At 35.2% G+C, this 19,095-nt stretch overlaps 1 protein-coding gene across 8 annotated transcripts in view; it reads left to right on the forward strand.

The window, feature by feature from the left end:
• NPAS3 (neuronal PAS domain protein 3) overlaps nucleotides 1-19,095 on the forward strand; it is a 621,722-nt gene that overhangs the window by 569,591 nt on the left and 33,036 nt on the right. For all 8 annotated transcript variants that reach the window (XM_027670455.1, XM_027670463.1, XM_027670480.1 and 5 more), the window contains one exon: nucleotides 18,888-19,081. In XM_027670455.1, the coding sequence (XP_027526256.1) occupies nucleotides 18,888-19,081 (194 nt within the window). The remainder of the gene's footprint in view (nucleotides 1-18,887; nucleotides 19,082-19,095) is intronic.

Consider the following 19,095-nt stretch of genomic DNA (forward strand, 5'->3'; position numbering starts at 1 on the left):
TTCTTTGTTCAAACTTTTAGGGCCAGATACTGGTCTCTTAAGCAAAGCATAACTAATGAGATCAAGTAGTAGTGAAAGCAATGAGCATCATCAGAGCCAGTAGTTGCCAGTGGTTTCCAGTTCATCAACTCATCAGATGTGTTAGTACGTATCCATATATACTCCTCTACTGTTTTATGGAGTAGACCTCTCATGATAAGCTATTACAGAAGTGGATAAGCAAACATGAGGAGGTTCCCTTGTACTTTTACTGTCACTGTGGCAATCTCTGAATTTGGGATAACGACCATCTGTTTTCTCTCCATCTCCCACAAAGCTGGCAATCAAACTTCTTGGAGACCTATCAGCAGAGTTAAGGACATCTTAAAAAACCTCCAGGCTGTCCCTTCCGGTGGACATACTGCATAACAATGAGTAAATTGCTATACATATATATAAAAAATTGGTTCAGCAAGTTTAGTTTAGAAATTTTGATATTTTATTGCATGTCTAATGTCTGTATTTCAGTAATGGAGGATGCAAGTTCAGTTAGCTATACCTCATATATCAGTTGCTGTATATAGAAATATTTTAAATAAAATTTTTAAAACTCCAGAAAAGTGTTTTCACAAATCAGTCTTTGTAGTCCACATGAATTGATCTTTTTGTCTTGTGCAATGGTATCTTTCTACCAACTTGTTTAAAATGAAACATTCTCTGAGACTGTACTCTCGGATTTCATATTTAAAATCATAACATTATAATTCTTTTAATGAAAATTTCTTTTTGAAATATTATGCCTGTCATGGTTCTATTATGAGTCTTTTTCATGCTATTCCTGCCTTTATTTACAATTTAAATTGATTTTTTTTAGAAGAACTTGAAGAGTTGGGCAAGATTCGTAAATCTCAGTTGTGTGCTAGAATGAAATGCAGTTTTTGGCAAAAATTAGATTCATTAATCCAAGAGGGCAAGAGATTCAAAAACCCTGTTAGACAGACAGAAGTATGCCATTGCACTCACCTTGTGATGCTGTTCTCTTGGTTCAATCCAAAATTGCAATTATTGTTTCTCATCCAAGTGAAAGATTCACCTGGAATTCAGAAACAAGATGTCCCTATTCCAAAACCACTTTAAGAACCCAATATATCATGGCAGAAAACCACCTTCCATTTCAGGGGAATGGGAAGGAGGAGGAAATAGAAGGCAGCTGTTTTTTTGCATAATAGTCTAATGATTAGTACATTTCTTGGATGTAGGCTATGTTAGAGTCAGATTTAATTCCCTCTTCTGCTTGAGGGAATTCACATATCCCACTTTCCAGCTTAGCCTAAATTTTTTTCTCCTCCTCTAATATTTTTTCCCCATGAATTTTTTTCTGTCAAGGATTTTGCTCTGTCCCAGAAAGGTGCCCTGACCTTTCTCTGTAGGAAGAAAGAAACCCACAGAATTTAGTGGTTTGTCACATGGCTACTGCCACACCTCCTTAATTGAGTGGAGAAGGAGTAAGAAACCAACATCAGGAAGCATTATGTGAAGAGTTTTCTAAATGTCAGCATATGCATTCCCCAGACTTTTCAGCACTGGGAAGACATAAAGGTAATTTGTCAGAGAGAAAGAACTGATCGAGAATTCACCCATGTAAATCGATGACCTTTTAGTCAAAAGGAAGTCTCTTAGCTAGTAAAGATGCAGCATTACTTATAAAAGAACAAAACACTAATGGGCCAATCTGAGTCTTATGAAGTATCTACTTGTAGATATGAAGATATGGTTCAAGAAATAATGGTCTGCAACAGGATTAAGAAGACTAGAATTCATTTTATGCCTTGCTGTAGAACTGTGAGATTCTATTAGGAGAGCTATCTGGAAAAACTTGGTTCACATTCAGCATCTAAATACATCAACCAATTTTTTAAAAGTGTTCAATAACTACTAACTCCACCTTCTCAAATACATTTTCAAGGCTGAGCATCTTTAAAATGGGATTTATAGCACTATTCTACCATCTGGAGACATGAATATGTTAGGCATTCACTATTGCAGTAGCACTAATGAAATTAATATATATTAAATAGTATTATATAAAAGGCCTTTTTAATAGCAGTCTTCTTTAAAAGAAAGATTCAAGCTTTGATCATTCCTCATGATGACTGCAGCTGTAGAATTCCTGACACCTGTATCAGGATGTGCTTCTCTTCAAATATTGTCTTAAATGTTTATATGGCCTCGGAGTTGTGGTTTTGTTCCAAACTGGGTAAACAGAAAATCAAAAACTGGATTCTGGAAGAAAAAAAACAAAAAAAACCCAAACAAAAAAAACCAACCAACCAACCAACCAAAAAAAAAAAAAATTCAGTGAAGACAGATTACCTTCTGGGAAATTGTTTATTTTCATAAATTCTGTTATCAAAGTATAAAACATATAAAAAGATAATATTAACACCAAATTAGCAGCAATTGCCTTTGATTCTGTTTTTTTCAGAAGTATAATTCTGAAGCATCCTTTCTTAAAAGTCAGTGGATATAACAGCGAGAGAAAACTGTGATAAGGATTTACTCTGATATATAATAAAATATTGAAAATGGACAGAGATGAATTCCAAACCAATTCTGGTATTCTTTCAAGGACCAAGTGTTATTGAACGTAGAGATATAAAATGTTTGATACACTTTCATAAGTAGCACTAATTGTCTAGACATGTGAACTAATAGTGCAGTCTGAGACCCACTGTGGTGTCAATAGACAGATATCTGTGAGTAGGAAGAGAACAACGAGATCTCACCAGAGAGGGAACCAGAAAATACCTCTTATTACACATTGGGAGAAAGATATCATACTCCAAGGTAGGAATACCTATTGAAAAAGAGACGTCTTCAGTCCACACTGCTTTCTTAAGTTATCCACCAATGTTGTATGCCACTGCATACTTATAAATAGAGACTTTTTTTCAATTTGATTAATATTTTTTTCACATTCACCATAGGTGTCTCCACCCTAAAGACCTCCAAGCTTTACTAACTACTGTGAAGCAATAGATGTAATAAGAAATGTAAAATTGGTAGGAAATCATTATTTACTGTAGGTTGTTATATTTGATCAAAGTGTGATTAGAAAATCAAAATGCTCCATTCACTCATGCAGATAGTACCACTTTGCATCTGCTATTCACTTTCTACATGAATAGGTGGTTGCAAACGGTTCAGACTCGTCATTTTCTCAAAAGCCAAATTTATTAATATAATTTGCTGTCATATGAAGCAATGTTCCTCTATACTCACTCATTTGACAAAATGGGAAACAAAAGGCACAGAGCATTTCAGTGTCCATCACCAGTATGGTTGAAGTCAATAGTTGAATTGGAACCATTATACAGGGCTTTCATTCCCTGACTTTACCTGGTGTAATGACTTCTGGATAGTGATCTGGACATTGATTTGCTGTTTTACCTTCTAGAACACAAAATTGATCATGAGTGTTTCAGGCCATGCTTCCAAGAAAGAGTTACTATAGTGTAAGTGTCCTCTTTCTCTACTCTCCAAAAGGCATATTCACTACTATATAACTAAGTAAGCCATTGTGCTTATATTTCTGAATGTTTAAGTATGCCTCTTTATTTGTTTGAGGAATGGTGTATGGTTGAACCCATCTGCTTTACCCTATGGAGAAGGCAGAATATAGATGTATAGTGGAAAGAGTTTCAGTTTCTCCTTTTTACAGCATCATTAGGAAACCGTCATTCTAATAATAATAATTCCCATCTGACATCATGGAGGTAAAAAGAAATCACTGCTGACATCAAAAATGAGGTGATATTTCAGTAGTATTATTTCACTGAAGATAAAATGGAAGTCTTTATTACTCCCAATGCTTTTAAAGAAAGCTGAGCAAGGCTTATACTGACCCTGGAGCTTATATACCTTAATGCATCTATAACCAGTATGAAATAAGAAATTTTAGTTGTTACTGATATATTTTTTGGCTGTCCCTCCTTAGAATCAAGAATTTTGTGCCTGCTTAAAGGAAAATAATCGCTATCTGAAAACAAAGTTGGAAGAACACAATTATTTTAATTTTCTCCATTAGTTGAAATTCATACAAAATACCCCAAACAAATGCAAACACTAAGTGTTTTACAAGAAATAGTAATTTTCTTATAAACTTCATATTGGAGTCTTTACTGCAAATTCATACAGATTGCATAAAGAGGTCTGAGCTCTGAAGAGGTTACCCTGAGGAGGGTTACAAGTTTTATTTCACTTTTTATGGATAAGTATTTTATTCTCTCTGAACTTCTTGTGTTCATTGCTGTGTGAATTGCTTGTTGTTGAAAGGACACAGCCAAGGTCTATTTCATCAGTGGTAAACAATATGTTTTCCACTTTTGTTTCTGATAATACATTAGAACCTCCCATTCTCCTTTCCTTTCTACAGACATATTCAGTTATAATTCCATTCTTTGTATGTTTTCCATCCTAAACCAAACAATATAGCACATCAGTGATTCTATCCAAATATACATTGAAAAGAGTGTATCTTTCTAATACTTGACAATATTTCCTCAGTTTGAAATATATTCTTGGTCTACTGATGGTTGGTTGGTTGTTTGGTTGGTTTTAGGGGACATAAAAAGAGTAATATAGACTGCATACAATTAGAGCAACAGGATGCAAGTCTGGTGCCTTTAAAATTGACAGTATTGTTCCCATTAAAAGAAAGTTCAAGAAATATGTATTCTTCCCATGGCTTCATTTGACAGAGCTGATCACATACTTGCAAGTAGTGCCTCCTCTGTATAGCAAGAAAAACCTGATCTAAATGTTTCATAGTCTTTTCACAATCAAACTTAAGGAATTCTTGCAATTAAATATGTGGTGGGACCATCATGTTATTTTGTTCCAGGCAAATATGTTGATAACAGAGCAGTCACAGCTTATCTGCTATTGAGTTACTGCTTCTCAGTTATTCTCAGAAAAAGTTCTGAATTCTTAGAGGTGTGCAAATATTTAATGGTTATGAGCCTTTAAAAAATAAAAATTAATAGTTACCACTTACAGTGAAATATTTAAATCTGAAATGAACTCTGCTTTTTCAATGTAAACAGGTCTCATTCTATGCACAAATAGTTTGGACATTTTCCCCAAGAATTTGTGCGTGCATGACTTGAATGCTCAATTTTGTTTCATGTGAACTCAGTGGCCAGGTGGGCTTTTGACATATTTTGGAAGGTCCAGGCATGTTTCTTCTCTGAAGTATTAGATAATCATATTTCTTCTTAGAAATTGTTATCTTATTAGCTTTTTCATTAATTTTTCCTTGCTCAAGTGCTCAGAAATGTATATTTATTTCCTGACAAATCACCTGCTTTCAGTTTTTGTGATCGCATTGTTGTATTGTTACAAAGACTATGTTGGTTAAGTCAGTTCACCACTAGCACTGTGCTTAAGAGATAGCTAAAAGCAGAGCCCTGTTTCAATTAGCTCACAGGGCATCAATGGACACAGCCTGGATCTTCCACAGTCATATGCCCAGTGTTAGGAATGGGGCACTGGACACAGTTTTTCCCGAGGAAGCAAGAAGCTGATTCTCAATACACAAACATACATTATGGATTGTTTTCGATCACTTTATAGTCATATGGATTCATAAATTTTTATATGGTTGCAAGATACAGACTTTGATGGTACAAAACTCACAGAAGAGCTTTAGATCACTGGAGAAACCATAGATGAAGTTTATGTTGAAAATTTATCAGCACTCTTCCGTCAAGGAAAATTGTTTTTTAGTGCCTGCCTATTAGCAATCACATGCATATTATGAAATTGAGTTTTGGCGAGGACAAGCTGCCATCTGTCTTTTCTGTATTTTTTTCACAATGCATCATTCTAAAGTTAAAAGTTTCTGTGCTTCAAAATGATGTAAAATATGAGATGCCTACAATAGAGACACTTGGAAAGAAAAATGTACTAAGTAGAGATGTAAATCTTTATAGACTTTACAAACAGGCAACTACTGATGCTATACTTCATGTTTTAGCTTCAGGTGCCCTCCATGTTCCCCATGTGCCATAGTGCCCAACACATACTCTTATTCTAGATTTCAGGGTTGCTAAACTGATAACTAATTAATATATATCTTAAGGAGTGTGAAAATATTTCTTCCATAAACTCTTTCTAGTTCAGGTTTTTTGTGGGCGTTTTTTGTGTATATGTTGTGAAATGGAACTGCAAATGCCTGATGTGGAGAATGAAAAAGATGTGTTCAGTTTCTTTTCTGTGTTCTGATATGCTAAGATTTTATCAAAAATATTGTTTTCCTGTAAAAATATGTGCCTCAGAGAATATCTGCTGTGTAGCTGTCAGGATTACACCTCTCAGAATATACCTGTGGTGATTCCGTTAAATTGATAAAAACAGAACACTTTGCTATGTAGAAGGATTGCTGAAAATATTCTGAGGTCCTTTCATGTGTAACAGCACTTATATGGCAGTACGTTTATTGTGCTATAAATTCCATCACTGATTTTGGCCATTTCAAATTGATTCTGCAGTAACTGTAAGTAATGAACCTTACAGACAGAGCCAAGGAAAAAAAACCAAGCCAATAAACTTGTGGCTGTAGGAATACAAATTGTAGAGTTCATTTAGCCTCAGTTTTTATCAGATCATGCAGCGAATACCCAACAAAGCCAGAAAAATATCTAACAAAATATACAGTGCCATAACCCTGGCTTCCTTTAAATTTAGCAGCTAAAGCAGACAGTCAATTATCCAAAGTACATGTTTGTACGAAATGTCCTGGGGATTTCACCTGAGATTTAAGGAAGGTGCTCAGCGTAAGTCAATGAAAGTGGAGAAATTATAATAGAAGTGACTTAAACAGGATAGTGAGCCAAATCCTGAGCTGTCTTACATGGTCTAAGCAAAACAAGGCACCACTGAATTTCATAGGAGTGCAGATTGATGTGCAGTGAGCTTATAATGACTCATCAGATCAAAGTGTACAAAAGTCTTCAAAATTTGCATATGTTTCTAGACAATTTCCCTTTCTTTACTGAAAAGTTCTACCAGGTTAACAAGAATGATGTGATATCTTTTTTCCAGGTACCTTTAACGATCCCATAGATTTTAGCAGAGAATTTCTGTGCTTGCTAAAGATTTCCATAGAAAGGTTTTAAAATCCATCAAAAAGATGTCGTTCTAAGGCTTTTCACATTAGTTTTCTATAGGAAACACACTGATCTTTATTTGTTAAATATTGTATACATTTCTCACAATCTTTTAGATCATTTAGAGTCTTATTTTACAAATAGACCATAGATCTAGTCCCACTAATTCAGTGGGCTGGGCATGAGATTAAAGTTTATATACATGTACATATGTGTTCTACCCTTTGTTGTTACACGAAGAGCTAACTTCAGATTTAACTCAAATGCAAAAAAGACTAGTTTTCTTCTATATAGCTTTCTTAGCAATGTTACAGGAGAGAGGAGAAAGGCCATGTTTTATCTTCTGTGCTAAAAAAAATTGTCTGGGTAGGGTTCCTACAAACCCTGCATCACAGTTTGCATGCTCATATATCTTACAGTCTTCATTGAGTGCTGAATTCATTCTGTATGTCTTCTTATACCTAACTGCATATATTTCTGAACCCCTGTATTGTCTGTAAGAGATATTAAATCCTCATTTTGAGATCAAAATGCTTGAGTCCACTCTAGCCTTTTACAGGAGACAAAGAAACTTGTTGTCTAAGGCATATTCCTTGCCACTCTCTGTAAAAAAGTCTATTTTGCCAATTTGTCCACTTTACATCAGCAGCCAGAGTGACACACAGAGCTAAAAAGATGCAGAAACTGAGGCTTTCAGTTAAACACCAAATATAGTGAAAGTCATAATAAAATAAGGAGGGTGGGGAATGCTATTTTTCCTTTCACCCTCTGCTGTGTTGTGTTGCAATGAGGAAGACAGTGAGTGAGTCTGAAGTCTTGTGGATAGCCCCTGGTAACTAAGAGCAAAGAAACCTTGCTCATTATCTCTACTCCCTTCCTGAATAAACATTTCAGCCATTGTAAATGAGCAGTGACATGAAAGGCAAATGAATGGCTCTCATTCTGGATGAGAAACACTTGACAGCTGAGCAAACTGTAGGTTGTTGTAAAGGTGCAGATCATGTGACCAGTGGATGATGGGGCAGGCATACCATTTATTTCCATATGACCTAAGATGCATCATACTTTTAAATGAGAGATTCCCAACCTTAGAGAGAGTAAGTCCTAGGTGTTCAAACTGAGTTTTGGTTAGAACTGAAGTGTGTGAAAGATAGAGCTGTTCTAATTTTTTTCTTATTATTTTATTGAATTACATAGAAAATCTTAATCATTCATAAGGAAAGGTTCAGTGCGGATTGACAGATGGCATGCAACACCCCAACTCTATTTCATTTATAAATATGATTGATGTGGAGGTAATTTCTCAGTAACCTGTTTTTCAAAAAAAAAAGTATTCTAAGTGGTGGGTTAGTAAAAGAAAATTAATCTCTGCATGTTAAACTTGCCAACTTTTGAATTAATTGCATGGGAATGACAATCAATTAATAAATGTTAAGCAAACAACAGAAAATCAGTGAATTAAAAATTACTAAATTGATTCCAATGCAGATAAAGCAAGAGGCTGCCATAATTCTTCAGTGTAGATTCAACAACACGAATCTTGTCTCATCAGTTTTTCCTCCCCATTTATCCACATCTAGCATTTAAAACAATGCCGTTTCATTATGATTTTTACAAATAAATTGCTATCTATAATCTAGCTTGCTAAATTAAGTGGATTATAGAAGGAAATCATAAATAGTAGTCCATTTGTAGCTGTCAAGGAGAAGGTCAGAGCTTTGCCAAGGCCATCCATCTGCAAGTGGAATAGAATCTTTTTCTTCAAAGAGAAATCATATCCTTATTTGGGTGGACTTAGCTAGTAAGGACAGTACACTTGGCTGCTCCTCTGGAAAGGCTTTCATGACATGCCATAGCATTCTCCTACAGCCAGAGTCTCTGTAAAGCCACTTTAGGACTTGGGGCTTGCAGTTTTAATGCCAGCTACTTTCTTTATCATGACCATATGAGATGTATTTAAAACTGTTCAAATATAACACTGAACACAGTCAGAGAACTACTGACATTATATCTTGGCAGACATACCAGAAGACCTTTACTTCCCTATGATCATTCCTTTTTGCTATCTGAATGTGGAGCCATTACTAGCTACCTGCAGAAGCTTTTCTAAAATTTACAGTTGTATTTTTCATAAAATTGGCTCACATACCTTGCTGTCTGTTTTCCCCTTTTAAACTGAAAATTTGTATTTTAGATTCATTTAAGTGTCATTGATAGGAAGAAAGTGAAAGCATATTAATAAATATGGAAATTAATCTTTTTTGCCTATCTCCACCTTTGCTTTCATCACAGTTGTGATGTTTTGAAGGAAAGCTCACACATTCTGTTGTGTGATCTTTCAGTAGACCTTGCATGCTTGTATACAGCCAGCAAAAATTGGGCCATGCTAGGGGAAAGCATACAATTATTAAAATAAAAAAAATGGCTGCTTTTTGCTGTAGGAGTATGTATACCATTAGCACAAGCAGAGGAACCTTAGTATTAATGACATTCAATAAATAGTTCTCAGCCTTTTTCATTGTGTGTCCTTGCTTTACTACAAGAAAATCTCAGACCTTTCTACCGATTTAGCCACAAAATTAGGAGGAGTGAATGCAATTTTCCTTGACTAGCTTCAGAATGAATTCTGGGATTGCAGAATTCCACCGCAGGTGGAGAGCTTTAGTAGAACATAAACATTCCTGTCTTAATCAAGGCTGAGTTGGGGAATCCATTTCTGTCTTTACAGACAACAGCATTAATATATTTTTTCTCCTTGTGTGGGAAAGATGCATTAATATCAGATACTTTGTTTTATCTAGTCCTTTCTCACTTATCAAGTCCTTGCACAGAATCACCTAAGGTAATTGTTGGATTGCTAAGAACTACATCAAAGAAAGCAGGAAGAAAAAAAAAACTAAAAACCTTTTATTTCTCCCTCCAAAGATAGAAATAAAGACCCTACATCTGAAGAATACTTATTATTGGTTGTCTTTAGTGCAATAAGGTTTGGTTACCCTGACACACAGGATTGAAGCTTACTTTTTTTAAACAACCTTTTCACCCTTTCTGTTGCAGAATGATGTAGCCATTTTCCACCACCCCCCAATATGCTGATAAACTGCGTTGGAACTGGTGCAACAGAAGTCATTTTTCAGGTTCAACTTTCACTGCTGGCAGGAGCACCAGAATTCTGGAATAGTGAGCTTCAAGAGAGTTTGCTCATGGGCAGGAATGACAATTCCTTTATTGGAACCCTGCACACTTCAATAGCCAAATGCTTTTAACTTTCTTTAAATAGTATTAAGGAAAAAATATCCTTAAGGCATTATTTTTAAAGGGAACTTCAAACATTCTGTGAGGGGAAAAAAATGCAACATATTTGAACACCGAGGGATTTGCAGTGACAAATCTGTTAAAGTGAACCTATCTTTTGAGTTTCAGGGTTAAATGAGTATTGGCCACAAATCAGGGATGCAGACTAACAAAAATTCTGAGACATTTCAGATTTCTGGCTTGACCAGCAGTAGCCAGAATGTATAATAGATCAAGGGTTGGACTTGATGATCCTTATGGATCCCTTCCAGCTCAGCGTATTCTGTGATTCTGTGATTTATAAATAAGTTAGTTATGTTAGCTAGGTTTTAAATAACTATGTTTCATTTATTCCTCTGAATTCAACATAGAAAATCCATTATAACATTTGCAAGAAGTGTAAGACAATCCCAGGTTCTTAATCTTTTTACTACATAGACTTAATTCTTCAATAATTCAATATTAAAAATTTTAGAGTTTATATTTAAAAGCATCTGTGAAGCAAACAGATATGCAAGGGTAAATCTCCTCATCTTGAATCCTTCTGCAAATGGTCTGGTCTGGAGGTCGTATCAAAGAGATTCTTTTTCCAGCTTAAACCTGTCTTTTCTAAATAGATCTCAACCTGATCTCATTTAATGCATTGATGTCTGGTTTCTTAGTCATTATATTTGCTGTATTACATATCAAAAGGACTCTTGAGAAATTCCCCTGAATTGATAATTCTAATTTCTTATGTATAGCTACTCTATATTCACTCTGAGGACAGCTGTATTGTATGCTAAACCACGAATTGTAAAAATTGATCCCTTTGTATGTAGGTTTGTATTAAATTGAGATACTCTATTTTTTTACTGTTTGTTGCCACACTTGGGTTCCTGGTGTCAGTTTGTATTTGGCTGTTTGAGCATATTAAAGTTTTGCTAGTGCTTATGATGTTCTTGCCAAGAGCACTCTTGCAGCAATCTGCACTAGAACAGCCTTTGTGCCAATTACTTCAAAAAGTATTCTGTTACAAACTCAATTTTTATGGCTACTTTTTCAGGTTGCAGTGTGTTGATTTCATTTAGTTTCTTCTTTTTCCATTTTTTAAATGTTGATTTTCTTCAAATGCCTCTAAGTTTTGGATTATGAAAAAACAATGCATTGTTGATAGATTGAGTTGTTAATAAGACATCTTATAAAGATTCAAAGGTGTTGAAATAAAACCTAATAACTTGAATGACTTACACTGCATATATTTAAAAGATACTATTTAATAGTGGAAAGTTTGGAGCTCTTATTGTAGGGTTGGATTATGTAAATGGAAACCTTTGCATTTGTATAAAGCAAAATAAATGAAAAATTATAATGTGCAATGACAGCACAATATTTCTTGAGTTTATTTTATAAAGCTGATTGCAGGAGTGTCAGGTCTACAACATCTTTTTAGAGAAAAGTAGCTTGCTAATGCAATGCAATTAATGAAAAATTCTAACACAGGAAAGGATGTGTTATCGTTAACATATTTTACAATACACATATGCTTTTGAAAGGTCTTGATCATGCAACTTTTACTACTGTGATGTATACCAATGCAAGACTTGACCTAAGAATTCTGACATGAGAACCATCATGGCAATAAAGATGGATATGTGTCCATGTACATTACAGCACAGGACAGTGTGCTATGATATACTAAACAATAACTGCTTATCTATTATCTCAAATAAAAAAAAGTAAATGCTGTTATGTAACACAATGAAAAATCAGCCATAAATTTAGGATCTAATAATGTTAATCTGCAGCATCTGTAAATGCTGATAGCAAATATATTTTTACTAATTATTCTTGACCAACCTCTGGTCTGCTGTTCATTTCCCAGGCTATTAAGATTTGATAACTCTTGACAAACATTTACACATTCTTGAAAATACCTCTTTTTTTATGGCAGCTTTAGGAATTGTTTATCATACAACAGTCTTCCATTACTCCCACAGAGTATTCTTAAGGTAACTCTAACCTAGACAATATAACATGGGCAATGTCAGGTTGTCTTGACTCTTTTGGAGAGTTAGAAAACTGTCCCCATTCCCTGCCCTTTAGTTTGTTATCTAGTCAGGGGTAAGTGGGAGATAAGAGGTTCTGCATCCTGAGGTTGTAGAGCTACCAGTTTTTTGCATGTGTGCTCAAAACTGTAAATTTAGTGCAGAAGAGCAGCTGTTCCCTGTGGTGTACTTGAATGAAAGTGACTGTGGCTATTGTGCTTGCTACTGATCTCAACATTCCTCATGTACAATCAATAATACTCAGGTCACTTTAGGGATAGAGCAACTACTATGAACTGAGCCTGCCACGCTGGGGTGTTTCTTGTGTGATGCTTGTCTTTAAGTGCCAATGAGTTTGAGGTCTCATAAGGATACTTTTTTAAACCCCTTAGGATTAGCCTAAATTCTGCCTCTGACTATTTTAAGCAGTAGAATAGCTTTTGAATCTTATTATTTGGAGAGAGTGATAACAGAGGAAAGATGGGAAAAGCCTAGAGTGTCTTCAAAAACTAGTATTGACTTTTTAACAATAAAATACATCCTGAGAAGAAATATGCTGTTTAAATGTAAATACCATTTCCATTTTCAGACTGTCTTTTGCAGGTGTATTTGAAGGGATTTGAAATGTACTTGTAGATGGAAAAGAGGCTATTGACCTTGAAACTATGTATGTGTTAGGAATAATGTTCGCCCTCCTTGAAATCAGGCTCGTATTCTTTGAATGAGTGCTCAAGACCACAGCTCTGAGCAGTGGTTCAGGTGGCATTCAGTGCATAACTCAATCAAGACTGACTGCAAAGCTGTTTCTCAGGAATCATAGATTATTACCTCGTCTTTTTTTCATCTACCATGGTTCCAAATGACTCACCCACAGCTGCACTTCTTTCCGGTGAGGACTTGATATAATAGGACAAGGTTTATGTGTAGAAGCAATGAATTTTATTGGATGGACTACTTTGGTCAGAAAAAAAAAAAAAAACAAACTTACAGGCTTTTCCACATACAAGCACTTTTTCAAGGCTAAAACTGAAGTAACAAACTTCTAACTCAAGTGTTGAGAATAATTACTGTAAGTAGACATGTTATTCTGTTATGCTGTCCAAGAGAAAAGATAGATGATGCTTATGAAGTTGGAGATGGCTGATGTTAACAAGGGAAAAGATGATAAAATTGTTATTTTATAGATTAAAAGAGGATTGATACAGCATTGATACAACAGGAGCATGCATCTACAAACTTTAATTTACATGATGGATACAAACCCATCATGTAAAGTGCACATGCAAGCCTGATGTGTCCTCTGTGTGTTAAGCTAACTGTACACAGGATGGAGGATTGATCTGTGTGTGTACAGGAAGTTGGATGCATTTGGGACTCCTCAGACTTGCTGTACATGTGAGATAGTCCAACATATTGCAGCTGTAGCTGCTCATTCCTTTTCAACACCAAAATGTCATGCTCCATAGCACCTCCTGTTAGGAATACTGCAATGTTAATAGAAATGCAGTAGGTTTGAGAATGGGATACACAACTATTTCTGGAACTACAAACTCAAGGCCTTACTGGACCTCTCAGATCCCAACTACTGCTGAATGTAGGCCAGTGACGTCTTTTCCCAAAGCTTTCCTGAAGACTGTGAGAGCAGGCTTTGATCTCAATGAGGATGGGGCTGTGGAACCCCATAAATAAATGGGGGTTCTCTCTGGCCATGAGAAAATATAAGCAAGTAGAAATGTTTTAGTGACTACAGCGGGGCACAGGGAAGAAAGAAGATAATTGTGATAGATAAAGAAACCCATACTGAAGTTTAGGTTGATAGACATGGATATATTTTGATGTCAGAAAAGAAACAACTTTCAGATGTCACTGTGAATTCCAGATGTGACAGTGGATTCTTTTTTGTTTTCGAAGTCCAGAGGAAAGCCTGCTTCCAATGTTCAGTCTTACCTTAGAAATCGCCTGAAACCATATAAGAACTCTTTGCCTTGTAGAGTATTAAAACATTTGTCTCACTGGTGCCACAGCCAGGTTTTGAGATGTATGTCCATGTAAGAGTGAGTGAAGGAGCACACAACACTTCAAAAGAAAAATATAAGAACAGGGCTATAGTTTGTAAGATATTTCTTAAATCAGTTTAACAGTTTAAATTAATTGTGTTTTAAAGATTTAGGTGTTGATTTTGGAAGTATAAAATAATATCTTTGAGAGACTAAAACAAATATATATATCCTTTAGAATCACAGTTATTTCTGTAAAGGGGGAATAAATGTGTGTGTGAGTTGTTTGTAAACTCACTAAGTAAATATCTAGGCACACAAACTAAATTAGGATGTTTTCATATGTGACTTTTAAAAAACTGATTATAAGCTATAATTTTAAGACTTCAAATTTAATATATTAATAAGAGAAATGAGCTGGAGGGACAACTTCTACCAGTGCTGTGGTTTCACACACACAATAAATTGGCATAGTGATTTACACAGAGAACAAAAGAAATAGATTAGAAATTTATTTCGAATTGAAGTTTAAGTTTTGAAGAACACAGAGACATCTGAAAGGTGAAATTCACAGATTTTTCATGCTTGCAGGTTTTTATAGCCTCTGGTAATGCATGTCCTTACTCTGACATCACATGTATGTGAAAAAATGGATGTAATATTTAAAGACGTCTTTTGACAAAGAAAATATTTCCATTTCCAGAGGTGAGATTTAGCTTTAAAGGCTGATGAGCAGGTTCCAGATGTGTTTTACAATCACTGGACTTTCCTATTAAGCATTGACAGAGAGAAGGTTTTATCAAGGTCTTTGTGATATGCTTGTTTACAATGAGTAGACATTAGTAGAGCACATCTAAGTGCATATCGCTAACAGATGACTAAAGAGAGCATATGGCAGGGAAAAGAAATATATATTTGTCCAACCAGTGTGGCTTGTTAACACTCCCACACTCATAAACTGTGTTTACATGTACTTACAATATTTTGCAAATCCTTTTTCTAATCAGCTAAAAATAAAAGCCAAATAATTTTTTTCCCACTGTTGGAGTTTCAGGCAAAGTTGATTTAGACTTTGCTTTTTAACAAGTCAATTAAACAGTGCAGAAGATTTTTACAGTAGTTGTTTTGCTTCAGCATGACATCTTTACAGCAGTATATGTGTTATTTTCATTTCACAGTGTTAAAAGTTTTATTTTTGTAGAACGCTTTTTTGTTCTCCCACCTGTCTATCCAAGAGTAATTATTATACAACCAGGTTACACTACGAGCAATAACACAGATCAGAATGACCTGTACTAAATCCTGGTCTAGATCAGGTTACAAAGTTTATTTTGACATTAAGATTTCCCTCTGTTTCTATAGGATGAATCATAGAATCATAGTTACAACACCTACTAATAAACAGTTTGTAAGCAAAAAAGTGTCTGAACTGTTAACCCAGTTCCAGTAGAGAGAAAAAGGAGTCTTGCTATTGAGTAACTTAAGAAGTAGATGAAGAAATGCTGGGGAAATCTGTACAGCTCTTGACATATGAAGGTTCTGATGATTCTGTGATCTGATGATTCACCCACCTTTTTATAATGGACAGAACACAGTATCACTGTCTTCTCTTGCTGTGACATCTAAATGTGCCAGTCTATTCATATAGCATTATTAGAAAGAGGACAGTTACAGTTTAAAGATGGATTTGGACTGTTCCATACTTTTCAGAAGGAAGCATTTATAAAGAAAACTGCACAGAAGAACTGCATTTACTTTTAATTTTCAGTATATTCCTAGCAAATTTTTATTAAATATTTACATCTGGAGCCAAGTATTGTCCTTCATGAAACAGTTTATTCTTGCAATTTAGCTTCATTAAAGTCATAATACTGTTTTAGGATATGAGAGACTAGTGCTATGGGATTGAATTATAAAGAGATTAATTTTAGCTACAGGAGATAATTGACCCTATAATTCCTATCACCCCTAATCCCAGTTGAAATGAACCAGTGTTAAAAGTGGCAATACTCACAATATAGAGCAAGGTCATGACAGTTAGAATTGTTTTTTACTACCAATTAGATTTCCCACTTGGTGCATTTGACTAATGTTGTCATAGAAAGGGATTTCAGGCATGGAAATACAGTTTCTATATAGGCACACAGGCAGTGGAACTGAAGAGCAGTTTGCTGTACATTTCCGAGTGTACAGAATCAAAATGTTGGGGGTTTTTTGAGTGCTGATCCCTAAAATTTAAATTCACATGGGGATTTAGAACATGTTTGGATCCATGGTAAAGCTAGAAACAAGCTAACTAATTTGAATCTGGAAACAAATTCTCTTGAAATTCAACAATGTTAATATGTGGTGGTTCTAGCATGTTTGGAATCGTCTCTTGGGGCAATACTACATCTGAGGTGTATTCCAGATGAAGAATCAGAAAAAAAAGTGAGGTACTGTCTGAATAGAGAGTTGTTCAAAAACAGATCATGTTGATATTTAGCTGCAAATGACATGAAGGTTTAAAAAAGTACAAAGAGATAAATATGATGTATCTTAGAAATTCCCTCAAGTGATAGTGCCAACTTCAAACATATTAGCATAAGGAGTCTTATGAAAAAACAACAGAACAATACTTTTGCATAACATGTTCCCTATAAGATAATTTTTCACATTTTTACTAGTTATCCATCAGCATTTTTGCAAGCATTTACGGATTTGAGTTTTGCAGTAAGTTGAAATTGCATGATAAAAAGAGACAGATAATGATAAAAAGCAGATGTATATGCAAGACTAGCTAAAAGGAGCAAAATATACTATTGCTGCCCCTCCTGTGAAGTTAATCCTGTTTCTTTTAGCTATTTCTCCATTAGTTAATGAAGTCATAAGAAAAATTAAAGTAAGTTTGAAATGGTGTTTTTGCATCCTTGCCTTTAGGAACTTTTTCAAATATTCATAGGATAGTTTGCCCTTGGAAGGTGCATTAAGTGTGAATTTAGGGATAATTACTTCAAACATGGGTGGTCAGAAACCTGCAACTGAAATGGACAAACAGAGCAGCTAATCACTTTCCTCATTCAGATCCACCACACTGGCTAAGATCAAAATGTAAAATAGTGGTGAAATGAGATATTTTGATGGCATAGGTTAAAAAAAAAGAAACAAACTTCAAGGCTTAGATCACAGATCTGCTAGCATGAATTAGATTTGAATTTGGATGCACTTTGTGATTTGCAGTCTTGTAAATGAAAAATTTTCTTCTCTCTCACTTTGTAATAACAATCAATCTCAGATCAGAAGCAAAGAGTTTGTCTGCTATCTTTGTGAGTTGAGTATCAGTGCACTCATAACTACATCCCATTTCTGTCACCTTCTCCAGTGCCCCTGGTATCAACCAACATCTCTGTTGACCTCTGGGTAGTGAGTCTGGGATGACAGTGAAAGTGGCCTTCATCTCCTGGAAGCCTTCTCGTAAAACAACAGGGTGAAAATCTGGGAGACCCTGCAACTGCCACTTCTTATAGTTTTCTTATCCATGAGTACAGGAACTGCAGTTTCCATTTTCATTTCAATATGTTGTAATTATATTCTTTTATTGGACAAAACAACCCCTCTATTTATCCACAGAACTCATGAAGGAGTGAAACTGGAAGTGGTGGATTATTCTTTTCCCAGAGTTTCAATTTACTCCATTCCAGGTGGCATTCTTGGAATAAGGGTGAAATTCTTAGGGGTACAATCAGATCTCCCGGGCATCTTCAGGCCTTATCTTGTGAATATGGAAAGAAACTACCACCCCTGGAGCTCTCCATATATACATAGTGCACTAGTCAAAGTCATTACACGTCTGCCAGCTCTTTAAAACCTTTGCTGTGGATGCAAGAAGACCATCCTGCAGCTGAGCTCATAGATCACTTACAGGCTGTTGCTTCTCAAATTGCCAACCACAAAGAAGAAATTTAAGGCAGTGAACAGTCCTCCATAGTGTAGGTGACTAGCAATTCAATTAAATCCATTCTGAAAAAAATTCAAAACTGCTGATCTTTCTGTCTCATATTCAATTCTCAAATGTTATAAAATTATTATTTTATTAATTTCCAACTTCCTTTTTTCAGTTTTATCACACTCCCTCTCTTGTTGAATTTCTACTTTTTTATCTTCTTTCTTTCTGTAAGAATCACACAGCAAAAATCAATACGACAGAAATTCCTAGGTTTTTATTTGATGAATGTGAAGTACTTGCCTGTTTTGTTCTTCTTTTTGCCATGAGGAGAGATAGGGCATGTTGACAGCAAATATTAATAAGCTTAACACTAATGCTGGTATTACTTAGTACGATTTTAGGCTGTGTCAAGTGATCTTTAGGGAATAGTAAAGAAACTGATGTCAAAATTGCAATCAGAATTCACTGGGTGTTTTTTATTGTTTTTATTTTGCAGGTGATTCATATAACAGGCCGGTTACGTCTGAGAGTATCACTATCACACGGACGGACAGTACCCAGCCAAATCATGGGACTTGTTGTCGTTGCTCATGCTTTGCCACCTCCTACAATTAATGAAGTCAGGATTGACTGCCACATGTTTGTCACTCGTGTGAATATGGACCTCAATATCATTTACTGTGAAAATAGGTACAGCTTTTAGC

Source organism: Neopelma chrysocephalum, unplaced genomic scaffold, assembly GCF_003984885.1.
Source record: "Neopelma chrysocephalum unplaced genomic scaffold, ASM398488v2 Primary Assembly neopelma1_24, whole genome shotgun sequence".
NCBI lineage: Eukaryota > Metazoa > Chordata > Aves > Passeriformes > Pipridae > Neopelma > Neopelma chrysocephalum.